The following is a 12,748-nucleotide window of genomic DNA, read 5'->3' on the forward strand; positions in this document are numbered from 1 at the left end:
TGGTACAGTTGAGACTCGTTTTCTATGATATGTGTGTTTTACTTGATCACTTGATTTCGCATTGTAATTTGTGGTGATGTAGGACTTACATGACATTGATAACCGTACATTCCTCGAATATCGAGATTCCTATTCTTAGTTTCAAGAGTCTTAATTTAGAAAAAAATAAATAAAAAAAATGAATAGGCATCAATAGTAATGAATAGTCTGTTATGTACGAAGTTTTGTACAAACGATATGTTTTGACATGATTTCTGACATTTGAATTAAATGAATTAAAAATATGTAATATAAAAGAATTTTTTTTGGAATTTTACATTACTGTGGTCAATCATAAAGAAGAAAATTGATGTTTGTACAATTATGCAAAATAAAAAATAAATATAAATTATAAAAATTTCATGTAATTGTTTTAATTCTTTAATATGATTGATTAAATTAATAGAAAAATTAAATTAAATGAATGCAGGAACTAATAAAAAAAGTACAATTCCAACATCATCTCTTTAAAATGGCATCCTTTTATTAAAACTACTAACTATAGTAACTTAATCAATTATCCAATAACCAAAAATTACTGCCTCGCTTATATTTTCAATTTAAAATAAATTTAAAACTCACCCGCGCACACGTGGCCTTCTCACGGCATCACGGACACAACATCACTTCATCCATATAAACAAAAACACACTCGAGAACGTTCTGTTCATTTCTTCGAAGCTCTTCTTCTCGTGCTCTTAAATTTTCCTTCCAACATTTGCAGAGAATACATTCAAAACCGATAAATTCTACAAATTCAAAGCTCAAGTTTTTAATGGCGACTCTCTACATGGTTCAACCCTCCTCCTCTCTCTACTTGAAATCGGCCACGCGCCCACAAGCATGCATTTTACGTCCTTGCATTGTAAGAAAGCCATTGTCAGGCAAGAAAAGGATAAATGGAATCATATACAGAAATACTCCATTTCCGTGGCGCAAAACCCTAAGTCGAGGATCTCTGATATGTAATTTTTTCAAGCAAAGCTTTGAAGAAGAGGATAAAGAAAATTACAACAGACTTGAAGACAAGAAGGAAGCAAAAGATCATCGCCCGCCTTTTAACTTAAATCTCGCCGTAGTTCTCGCTGGTTTTGCCTTCGAAGCTTACACCACTCCTCCTGTGAGAACAGACAATTTTTAATTTCTCGTTTTTAATATTTTGGCGTTAAAGATTTATTTGTGAGCTATAAATATAGCTGTTCTTTTCCCGTAATTTTAGCATTGAAGATTTTTCTATACGGTATATATATTAACACGTAAATTTAACGAGGAAGATTGTTCTATATGCTAATTTTTTTGATAAAAGTTTATATATGCTATTTTATTCAGAAATTTATCTCAAAAGATTTAAAATACGCTCTTTTTTGGATTTTTTGGAAAAAAAATAGCTCTAAAATATGCTAAATATGTCTATGTGAGGACTTCCTTTTGTGATGTGTGCTAAACATACGTAAAAGAGCAAATTCGGATGAAAAGGAGAATTCAGATACCAGAAACAAGAGGGCAGTGGGAGGACAGCAAGATAAAAAAAAATCACAAAATCCAGCTGGAAGCTAAAAAGTGGTAATAAATTGCTCAAGGAACATTTAAACAACTTGCAAAGCATCATGGATAAAGGGCGGCAAGAGCTGATCATGATAAAACAAGAGCTAAGCCAATTGAAAACAGAAAAATAAAATAAATCAGAAGTGTCAGAAGGAAAAAACACACCACAAATAAAAGAGATCCAATCTGCTTTGCAAGCACGGGGATAAGAGAAAATCAGTTAAGAGACCAAATTGAAGAGCCCAAATATTGGGCACAAGTGGTAAAGGGACCGTCAAATACAGAAAAGAAACTCATACAAAAGCAAGTTAGGATGCGAATGAGAGATAAAATGACATAAATTACAGGGTTATAAATGTCATTATTAAAAGACTGAAGGACTATGGTGAGAAAGAGGATACCGCTAAGCTAACAAGAGACTTGTTTAAGGATAACATACAATGGACATGATCTATCCATCAAGAAAACAGTATTGAAAAAATGATTGGAGAAGGGAGAAATAGGCATTTAAGAATTACTATGAGAAACATAAAAGACAAGAACATGATAGTAAAGAACAGAAAGCTTCTTAAAGTCACACAAATAGACTTAACCATAGTACAACGGGAAGAGAGAAGAAAAGAATGGGAAAAAGTGAAGGCAAGGAATATAGGCATGGTTACAAATTGGAAAGACTCGAATTAATGAATGAATAGAACACAAGAAATAGGGATTTGGGGCCTCATGTAGGAATACTTGACTATGGTAAGTTGAAATTATAGAGGTTATCCCTAGAGGAGAGGACTTGGGTTGGGGTCCATAGTAGAAAGAAAAGATGTTATTGCCCTTATGGAAACACATGAGCATGAGGTTTGTAAAGTCCTAGATTTTGAAGGGTATAAGAAAGCATTAGTTTGAAATGAAAGGATGGAAATTGACAAAGGGTGTATGGGATTAATGATATTAATTAGAGAATCATGGTGTGGAATTATAGAATAGGAAAAAGAAGACCCAAATAAGCAATACATATGGTTGAGAATAACGGAAAATAAAGTAACAATAAGGATTCTTACTTGCTTAATTGCAACAAAACATTCAATGATATATAAGAAAAGGAACTTGATTGTGGTGACCCTTATGCAATACGTAGATATGAGATCTCATTTTTTCAGCACTATGGGGGATTTTATTTTTTGAGAATGTTAGCTTCAACTGTAAATGAAATGCATAACAACTTCCTTTCCACTTTTTGATCACTGAGATCCTAGAAAGGGCAAGGTGAGAACATAGAGTGTTCCAAATTACAATTAACTGAAAGCAAACTGCTGAAAGGAAAGCATCAGGCAGCAAGCCGACCAAAATCACCTTAAGTGGGATGCATGTAGATTATTAGAAATTAAAATTGTACCTTCCACCTATCCTGTGGTCAGCAAGGGGCACATCCACTTATTCAGTAGGAAAGCTTATAGAACATGGAAAATAAATATCAAGCTTATGGGCACATCCACTAGCAATGGGAAAGCTTATACAAATATTGAGAATCAAGCAAGCTCCTTCCACTTATCTAGTGGTGGGCAGTTACAAAAACCACTTATTCAGTGGGTACGTATCAACAATAATCAAATTCAACTCATTTGCAATAATACTGTCTGGTGTTACAATAATAATGCTTAGGAAACCAAAAGCTCTTTGGAAATATGACCTTCCAAAGCTTACAATGTTACTCCATAAGAAAATAAACATTTAACAACTGTTGTCATAAAATGTCGGTAGGATAATAATGCTGACACAAGTGCTGATATGAGAAAATAACTGCTGAAACACTCTAGAACAATGCCCAATATGAAGAACAAGTCCACCCAACTTGATTTGACAACATTATACCTTAGATAGATGAGTCGATAGCTAGTTGCAGGTCTGTAAACGGACTGAAAGCATGCTGTAATAGTCTGGGCAGCGAAGTAATAACTTAGAATGCTTTGCCAAGTCACCTCCAACACACCAAACAAGAGTGCAAGTTAAACCAACCCCTCAAAACAGCTCCAATCCACAACATATCTCATTGAAATTATGCATCATCAATCTAGAAATATATATCAGACATATGCAGGTCTAAAAGCTCTGGCACAATAGGTATAGTAGACTGTATGCCCCCCTTGAAAGGATTCAAACTACAAAAGTGCAACCAAAAATTGATAGAAAGAGTTTCCATGGATAAAGGCGCTTCCAATCAGATTTTAAACCCCCTAAAAGTGCAGTGCTTGGATAGATAGGTTCAAAAGCCATGCTTCGACACATTCAAAGCTCATGGTACAACCAAGAATATTTAAGTAAAAAGTTTGAAACAGCCTTAAATCCTGGTATGTGTACGGCGTGCCAAGAAAACACCAATAAATTTGCCTAGACAGAAATCATAAGATGTTTCGTGCATTTGATAACCCAAGTGAATGGTACGGCCATTTACAAGTGGAATGTGTGGCCAGCAAGGAAGACCATTGGAAACACTTTGAAAATACACCAAATAGCTTCTGAAATATTATGCTAAATCACCTTAAAAATTTGCAAATCAAAATACTGCAAAATTATTCATGATTGGCAACAACAATTTGAAGTCTTGTTCTTTACAAATGGCAATTCCTGAATGAAATCACAGTAGTCTAGCTAGGTGGGTTTTCGTCCCCAAAACTAGAAATATCGAAAGGGTTTTCATCTGTACAAAATTGTGGAAGAACCTAAGTTAATTCTGGCTGCATAACAATATCATTTGACAACATATATGAAAATGAGCCCCAACACCTCCTTATATAGCATTTGGAGGGAAAATAACTAATTTAAAATAATAATTCATTTTCACTTCAAAAGACCTTTTTGAAATATTAAATATCCTTTTAACTCTCCTAGGTATCCAATTTTGAGGAGTTTATAAAAATATAACACTTAAGCAAATACTTTATTATTTAAACATCATAAACTTAAGTGCTTAAAATATTTCACTCAAGTTGTGGAAGCATTGCAACGACATTAGAATCCAACTTTGATCACACCATGATGAAACTAAAGAAGTGGGGTGATGATTGGAGCCAATTGGGTGACTTATTAAAAATAGATGCTCTCTCCAAGAAGTTTGGAGAACATCCCAAATGTCAAAAAACACTTCTGAAAGTGTTATGATGACTCTTACTGCCAATTGGGCTAATTGCAATAAATAGGAATACTAAAATACTGAACACACATTTTTGTCTTTGAGTACCTTTACAGTTGTACTATGTAATGTTCCCTTCCTAAATAGTCCAGTATGGTAGGACCGTTAGCCTATTCAGTGGGTTCCCGTTGGCTAATGAGTTAGAGTTAGGGAACTCATGATGACATTTATCCAAAAGTTTGGCAGTGACAAGTGTTTATTTGAGCTCTAGTGATTGAGATGTGTGTAACACCCTTTTTTGGAGAGGTTTTGGATGGTTTTACCCATACTATTTTTATTATGTCGGTTTTGGGAATCGACTAAGCCGTTGTCAATGTTATCATTTTTAGATGTGTCAGTGGATGTAGCTAATATTGATATCTTGATATTTGATATATACCAATGCTTTTAATTTTAATAACAATAAGTTATATAGTCATAAAGTTAAATTAATGATTTTAACTTTATTGTTATTTTAACTTATTTAAATATGGACTATATGGGTGCCCAAATATTAAGTGAAGTGTTAAAATTTAATAAAGGGGGCCTTTTTGGAGATGAGTGCCACTTTTGGTGGAGACATAAGGTTTTTACTTTTTAAAATAAAAATCAAGACTCCTTGGTTGGGCGTGGATTTTGGGGAAGATATAAAAGCAAGTTCAGGAGCTCATTTCTTCATGCTTGGTTTCAATATCTGGAAATCTTCTTTTTTGGTTGAACTTATTCATCTTGCGGCTTTGTGAGGATGAAATCCCTTGCAAGAAGCATCTTCCACATTGGTGTGAGATCCAATCTGGAAGATTATTTGGTGGATTTGTACTCAGTTTATTCAGAGTATTCTTCATAGCAGATTTGAGAAGGGTTGACGGAGGGCAGATTTGGAGAGTTTCATTGCTAATTACTCCCTTTGTTGTTTGTCGTACCATTCTTACAGTAGGCTGTCCCTTTCAAGGGGGATGTGAGGTTTGTCATTGCTAGTTAAAGGTTTTGGTGTTGATCATCTAGCCTAGGGATGTGACGCTTAGGGCATCTTAAACATTAATTATCAACTTTGTGAGCAAAGGAGACCTCTTATGGCTGTGGCATCCATTTGGAAGGGAGGGCTTGTTGAAGCTGGTTGCTAGTATAGTATTTTATCAAAGTCAATTAGATTTTTTTGGGTATGTTTGTTTTGGCTTTGTAATGTAATGTCATGAACTGGGTTGCTCTTATTTTAATGAAAGATTGTATCTTTAGTTCTAAAATTAAATTGGAGTTATATTAGTTTGTGGGGTTTCCTGAATATTGTCATCTTCAAGTACTATCATTGTCAAAATAAATATTCTACATATCTCTCTTCCTCTACAAACACATTCAAACAAAAAAAAAGTATTAGAGTAGTGTATCCTACTATCTTGAAGGGTTTAACATGATAGAGTAGTGATATATTAGGATTTGATCAGCAACCTTGCACACATCACCACAACACTTGCAGAAATAGGTCTATTACAAATTTGGCTACATAAGAGCATAGGGCAATAGAAGGATAGTGAACAAGTAACATGGGTGATAGAGATCCTAGAGGTCTAGGAGATGAGCATTTTTTGAACTTGATGGATGCTCTTGGTAGAGGGCAACAAGCTGCAGAGCAGAGAACACAGACTCCAGAGTTGAGAGCACAAGAAACAAATCAATACCTTTGTATGTTGATAGAATTAATGTCTCAACAATTGGGAGTAAATGTAGGTGCAAATAATGCAAATAATGGAGGTAATAATGGTCCACCAAGAGGTAATAATGGTCAAGGAGAAAACTTAGTTCATGGTGGTAATGCAAATCAGTGAACACGAATAGTAACTTCTGGACCTTTTATGCCTACCTTTCCACCTAGGGCTTAACCACAAGTTGACAATTAGTCTCAAGTAACAGATTTGTAAGATCAGTTCATGCAAGATTGGACAAATGAGGACTAGAGTTTCAGGCTGCTATATCATTAAGGGATTCTATTGATTTCAGAATGAAGCAAAGACCTCGTGATGGAGGTAGAGCACAATAGTATGATCTGCAGAAGAAGGTTGGGAAGCTAACTCTTCCTTTGATGGCTTAGGGAAGATTCCAGCTAGAGCTTGGATATAGAAAGTGGACACATATATTTAGCTTAATCGCATGCTAGAGGTAAAGCAATCAAATATGCAGTAATACATTTGGATGGTGTTGCACACGATTGGTGGCACCATGGAATGGTCACCATGGGTTACAATTAGATCACCTCTTATGCAGAATTCACAAAGAAACTAATAGAGAGGTTTGACAAGAAAGATCCAAATTTGCATTTCAAGGAGTGATCTCAGCTCAAACAATGGGGCTCTATAGATGCATATGTTGCTAATTTCAAAAAACTTGCAGTATTAGTCACTAATATTTCAGAGAGGAGGCTTCTGGTACTATTCATAAATGGATTGTCCGATTCTTTGAGAGGTTGGATTAAGGCACTCAATCCACCTGCTTTGTAGGAAGCTATCAATAAGGCTACAAATATTGAGGCTTATACTTCTAGAAGCAAATTTTAGTCTAAGGGATACCCCTCAAAAAAAGGACAAGAAACAATTTCATATGGAATCAAATCAGTCATGAAATGAATCCAATAGGTTGGATAGTGAGCAGTTAAATGACCTTTGGAGGAAGAAATTGTGTTTTCATTGCAAAGGCCCTTGGGACCCATCTCACAAATGCAGTGTGAAGGCAAAAGAAAAGCAATTAGAGTAATTTTCTGCTAAAGAATCGGCTTCAGAAAAATCAGATCAGCAATCTTATTCGGAGAGCAATGATGGGGAAAAATCAATAGGAGAGGAGCAAAAGAGTGATAATACCATTTCCCTACTCTCTAGCATCCAAAAGGCAGTTACATTTAAGGTGAGAGGAGTGTTATAGGGGCAGAAATCTAACTCTCTTTGATACAGGTGCCACCCACAACTTCATTGATGAGGGCTTTGTGGCTAGGAGAGGCTTACAAACAAAAGAACATGATGGATTTAGGGTCATGGTGGCTAATGGGTACAAACTATCTTGTACTTGTAAGATCTCTAATTTGAGCATACAATTACGAGATTATGAGTTGAAGGATGAGTTTTATGTGGTCAATAATTGGAGACACTGATGTTATCTTAGGGATGCATGGGATGCTATTTCTTGTTGAGTTTTCTTTCAACTTGCAGACAATGGAAATGTAGTTTGAATCTTATGGGGAAAAGATATTGCTTAGAGTACTATTAGATGAAGGTCCTAGAGGATTATCCCTCAAGAGGATGGAGCGGTTGATTAGACACGATCAGGTGAGGTGGGCAATAGAGTGTCCTATCATGCCTACAGTTATAGATCACCAAAAAAACAACAACCATCCAGATATTTAGTGTAGAACACAATATTTCATTGAGAGGGGGGGTGAATCAGTGATTTCAAACAATTTCCAACTGTGTATGCAACCGGTAAAGTAATGAAAACACTAGTAATCAAACACACAAAGAATGCATCTCGCAACACTAGATATATGAGGAAAACCCAATGTGGGAAAAACCTCGGTGAGAAATGCTGCTGGAGTCTATTGCTCCAATCCAGCCTCACAATAAAACACAGTATTACAAAGATTTAGGGCACCAACCCAAGGAGCACCAACCCCTACTGATTTAGGGCATGAACCCAAGGAGTGCCAACCCCTAATTTTATGGGCACCAACCCAAAGAAGCACCAACCCCTATACCGAACACCAACTCAATGATATACAATGAAATAAAACTTATTACAATAAAAGCACCTTGTTACAAATGGATTTTGTAACACCTCCAATGAATACACTCCACCGATTATTCTGTCTCACTACTTCTTTTGCTACTAGTTCACTATTCACTCACTTTGACCCCTTACCGATCAGCCTTTGCCTCTCTAGACTTCCTCTGATCCTCACCCTGCACTCTATCACTCTCTGATGCCTTCCTACCGGTTCAATCACTGCCGGTTTACTTGACTGTTATACACTGTAACAATTCACCGGTTTCCCTGTCTCTACCGGTTAAAGCCTTTTGTAATGTCCCCACTTTGAAATAAAATTCAATAATAAATGATAATAATAAAATTAAAATATTTAAAATTAAATTAAAATATAAAATAAAATAATTAAATATAATTAAATATGATTAATTAAAAATTAATTAAGTTAATGAAAAGTCAAAAGAAATGAAAGGAAAGGTTGTGACTCCCTCAACAATGAGATATAAAAGGGAGAAGAGAACCTCATTTGAGAGGGGGAATAATTTGGAAATGAGAAGTGCAGATCTGATTTAAAAGATAAGTGCAGATCTGATTATGAGAGGTTGTGTCCCTTTCAAAGGGCAGAAATAATGAAGAGTTGCACTCTATCAAAGGGAATGGTGAAAGGGTGTGTCTCTTGCCAAAGGGCATACATGATGAAGAGGTGTGACCTCTCCCTCACATTGAGAGATATAAAGGAAAGGAATCAAAAGCATCTAGTAAGAGCACCATGGATCAGATCAGATCAGAACTGTTATTAAGTTATAGGCAGTAACATCCTTGTTCTTGGTGGTATGCATGGGGATGTGTTTAATAAGTATCCTTAATATTAAATATATGAAGCCCAATAATGTTCTTATGTAGAATTAATAGTAATACTAATATGGACTGCAATATGTATGATAGTCATACTTAGTTTCATATACATATTCATAATACATAAGAAATATATATACTTATAGTCTAAATCATGTTATTACTTTCCGTATTTAAGAAGATGGGATTGAGATGTTCCAAAGAGGGGCAGTCTAAATCCAAGCAATAGGTTAAGTCCCAAGATAGGGTGGCGATCAGCGACCAATAAGCCTTGAGGGTATAGACCCAAGATAGGTAAGGGCTTGGATCTGTAAACTTTGAGGGAACCTATTGTAGTTGGTCTATAAGCGCTTTGGTAACATATGTAAACCCTTCTCCCTTAAAACTGAAGTAGTAGTAGGGTTTGATATCTATATTAGAACTATGAATAATGAAATTAATCAGCTAATGAGGAAAATAGACAAGCACTTGTTAATAACTTATTGAAGAAAATCTATCAATTTTAGTATATTTAAATAGATCAGGTAGAGGACATTACACCTTTTACCAGTTCTACCTTCAAATACTCAATCACTTCAATCTTCTGCAATGAACTCTCAGACTGATTTTCTCTTTGCTTGCTCAAGCACACTCTCTTCTCGCAACTGGCATCACATATCATCTCTTCAATCTGCATATTTATACATAAGCTTTCCCGCCAAAATGAGGTTCAAACTATCTGCGGTTAGGGTTTCTTCTACCTACCACGAACCGTATCAGATTACATCAGATCTCCTCTCCAAGATTGACAACCTACAACAAATCAAGCTTCACCGCCATTTCCATTCCTTCCAGAACACGATTACTATATTTGGCAAACACGGCTTTGCTTTTTGTCAATCACCATAAATGCTCTGGATGTTTTCTTCACCAAATCTAATATGCTACTCGACGTCCTGCATCGATCCTTACATCACCAATCTCAATCTTATTCTGTCGTTCTTCTTCGAGCCGCAAACCTCTGTCATCATCCTGTGATTTATGCAGATTGCATTAAATGTCATACCAATCACCGACTACTTCGATGATGCACTGTTCACTTGCCACTTGGAGACCATGTGGCATCTCAGTCGGCATCCAACTCAGCTCACTGTGTCGGTTCAGACTTAGTCACTGACCATGCATGCAACCGGTGTATTCCTTACACTACCGGTTATCTTATGCTACCGGTGATGCTTTACCCGGTTAACCTTCATACCTGCACTTCACTATTCTGTCGATTGAGACACATTAGCCCGGTCACCAAACTCAGACACATGTCCATCTGATAGGAGCTCTTTACTCTGTCTCTTTTGCTCACTTACCGGTTGTCATCCTTACCGGTTGACTATACACCTCCTTGCATACCGGTAGTCATGTTCCTTCTGTTGTCCCTTGCTTGCTTACTAGTAGATAATACTTTTGTCTGCATACCGGTTGACCATACCGGTTGACATCAATGACAATACATGCCAACATTTAGAAGGTGCTATCAAAACATAGCAAGGTGTTTGGGAGTATTCCACATTAAGTGCCACTAGAGAGAGGGATTAAGCATGTCATAGAGTTGGAGGAGGGTGCCAAAGCAATCATTACTACACCTTATAGACATCCTAAGAGACATAAGCATGAGATAGAGAAAGCTATTAAGGATTTACTGGAGATGGGGCACATTAGACCCAACAAAATCCCATTTGCATTGGCACTAGTTTTATTTAGTGAAGAAAAAGGATGGGACAATGTGGATGTGCATTGATTATAGGGCACTCAATAAGAAGACAATTAAAAACAGGTATCCCATTCCTAGGATTTTTGAGCTGATTGATGAGTTGCATGGTGCTTGCTACTTTTTGAATATAGATTTGAGCTCGGGCCACCATCAAATATGGACGAGGAAAGAGGACATAGAGAAGACAGTGTTCAAATGCCACTTTGGACACTGAGTTTTTTGGTGATGCCCTTTGGTTTGACTAATGCACCAGCTACTTTCTAGAGTTGCATGAATCAGGTATTCAGGAAACAATTAAGGAAATTTATGTTGATATTTTTTGATGATATCTTGATTTTCAATAAGACATGGGAGGAGCACATGAGGCATTTGGAGGGGGTTTTGAGCATATTGGAGAGTTGAGTCCTTGTATGCTAAGGAGTCCAAATGTGATTTTGGTATGACAGAGCTTCTCTATCTTGGTCATATCATTAGTGCAAAGGGGGTGAGAGATAATCCTAAGAAGATCAAGGCTATTGTTGATGAATCTAACTCAGCTTAAGGGATTCTTTGGTTTATGTGGTTTTAACAAGATTTTTGATAAGGGCTTTTCAGAGGATTGTAGCTCCACTTATAGAATTGACAAAGAAGGGATATTTTGAGTGGTCCAATTTGTACAAAAGCGTTTTGAGCACTTCAAACAGGTGATGCTAGCATGCCTAGTGTTGGCAATCCAAAATTTCTCCAAACCATTTGAGCCGGATTGTGATGCTTCGGGAGAGAGGATTGGAGTTGTTTTGATGTAGGAGAAGCATCCCATAGAATTTGAGAGTAGGAAATTGATATGTGTGGAGAAGAGTTACTTTATTTATGACAAGGAGATGTTGGCCATCATGCATTCTTTGGCCAAATTCATACCATAGCTGGTATGGGTAAATTCATCATCACAACGGACCACAATAGCATCAAGTATTTCATGAACTAGAAGGATCTTAATGATAGGTAACAGAAGTGGGTTAGTAGACTACAGACATATGATTTTGACATTGTATATGTCAAGGGGAAAAAGATCGTAGTTGCCGATGCACTTTCCAAGAAGCCTTAGTGTTCACTGGTTGAGATCACTATTGATTGGAGAGAGTTGATTTCAGTAGAGTATGCTAAGGATTATTCTTGGACAATAGGAATCATTGAGGGCACTATCCATGATGACAGATACATAGTGCTCAATGCGCTGATTATTTATAAGGAGAGATTCTATTTAGTACCTACTTCACAACTTAAGGTGAAGATATTGAGGACTTTCCATGATGCACCTATGGCTGGTCACTTGGGATTTTTCAAGACTTACAGGTAGATCCAGAAGAGATTCACATGGAAAGGACTTAAAATGAAGTCCTTAAGTATGTTAGAGAGTGTCCTACTTTCTAGTAGAATAAAAATGAGCTCACTTATCCAGTTGGTTTTTTTCAGCCCTTACCCATTCCTAATCAGAAATGGGAATATATCTCCATAGACTTCATTACATGGCTACCTAAGGTATAGGGAAAGGATTGCATATATGATTTGGTTGATAGGTTGACTAAATTTGCATAGTTATTTGCTATTTCTGCAACATATCCTACACCTCAAGTGTCTGATTTATTTTTCAGGGAGATTTTCAGATTACATGGGATGCC

The 12,748-nt window shown here is 36.4% G+C and overlaps 1 protein-coding gene across 2 annotated transcripts in view; it reads left to right on the plus strand.

Annotated features, from left to right (window-relative positions):
• Nucleotides 1–694: 694 nt before the first annotated feature.
• The window catches only part of LOC131057374 (uncharacterized), a 339,223-nt gene continuing 327,169 nt past the window's right edge, over nucleotides 695–12,748 (plus strand). Inside the window, exon 1 of one of the 2 annotated variants that reach the window (XM_057991535.2) lies at nucleotides 695–1,159. In XM_057991535.2, the coding sequence (XP_057847518.2) occupies nucleotides 815–1,159 (345 nt within the window). In that variant the 5' untranslated portion in view covers nucleotides 695–814. The remainder of the gene's footprint in view (nucleotides 1,160–12,748) is intronic. The other variant, XM_057991533.2, reaches the window with a different exon arrangement.

The sequence above is a fragment of the Cryptomeria japonica genome, chromosome 5 (genome assembly GCF_030272615.1).
Source record: "Cryptomeria japonica chromosome 5, Sugi_1.0, whole genome shotgun sequence".
Taxonomy (NCBI): domain Eukaryota; kingdom Viridiplantae; phylum Streptophyta; class Pinopsida; order Cupressales; family Cupressaceae; genus Cryptomeria; species Cryptomeria japonica.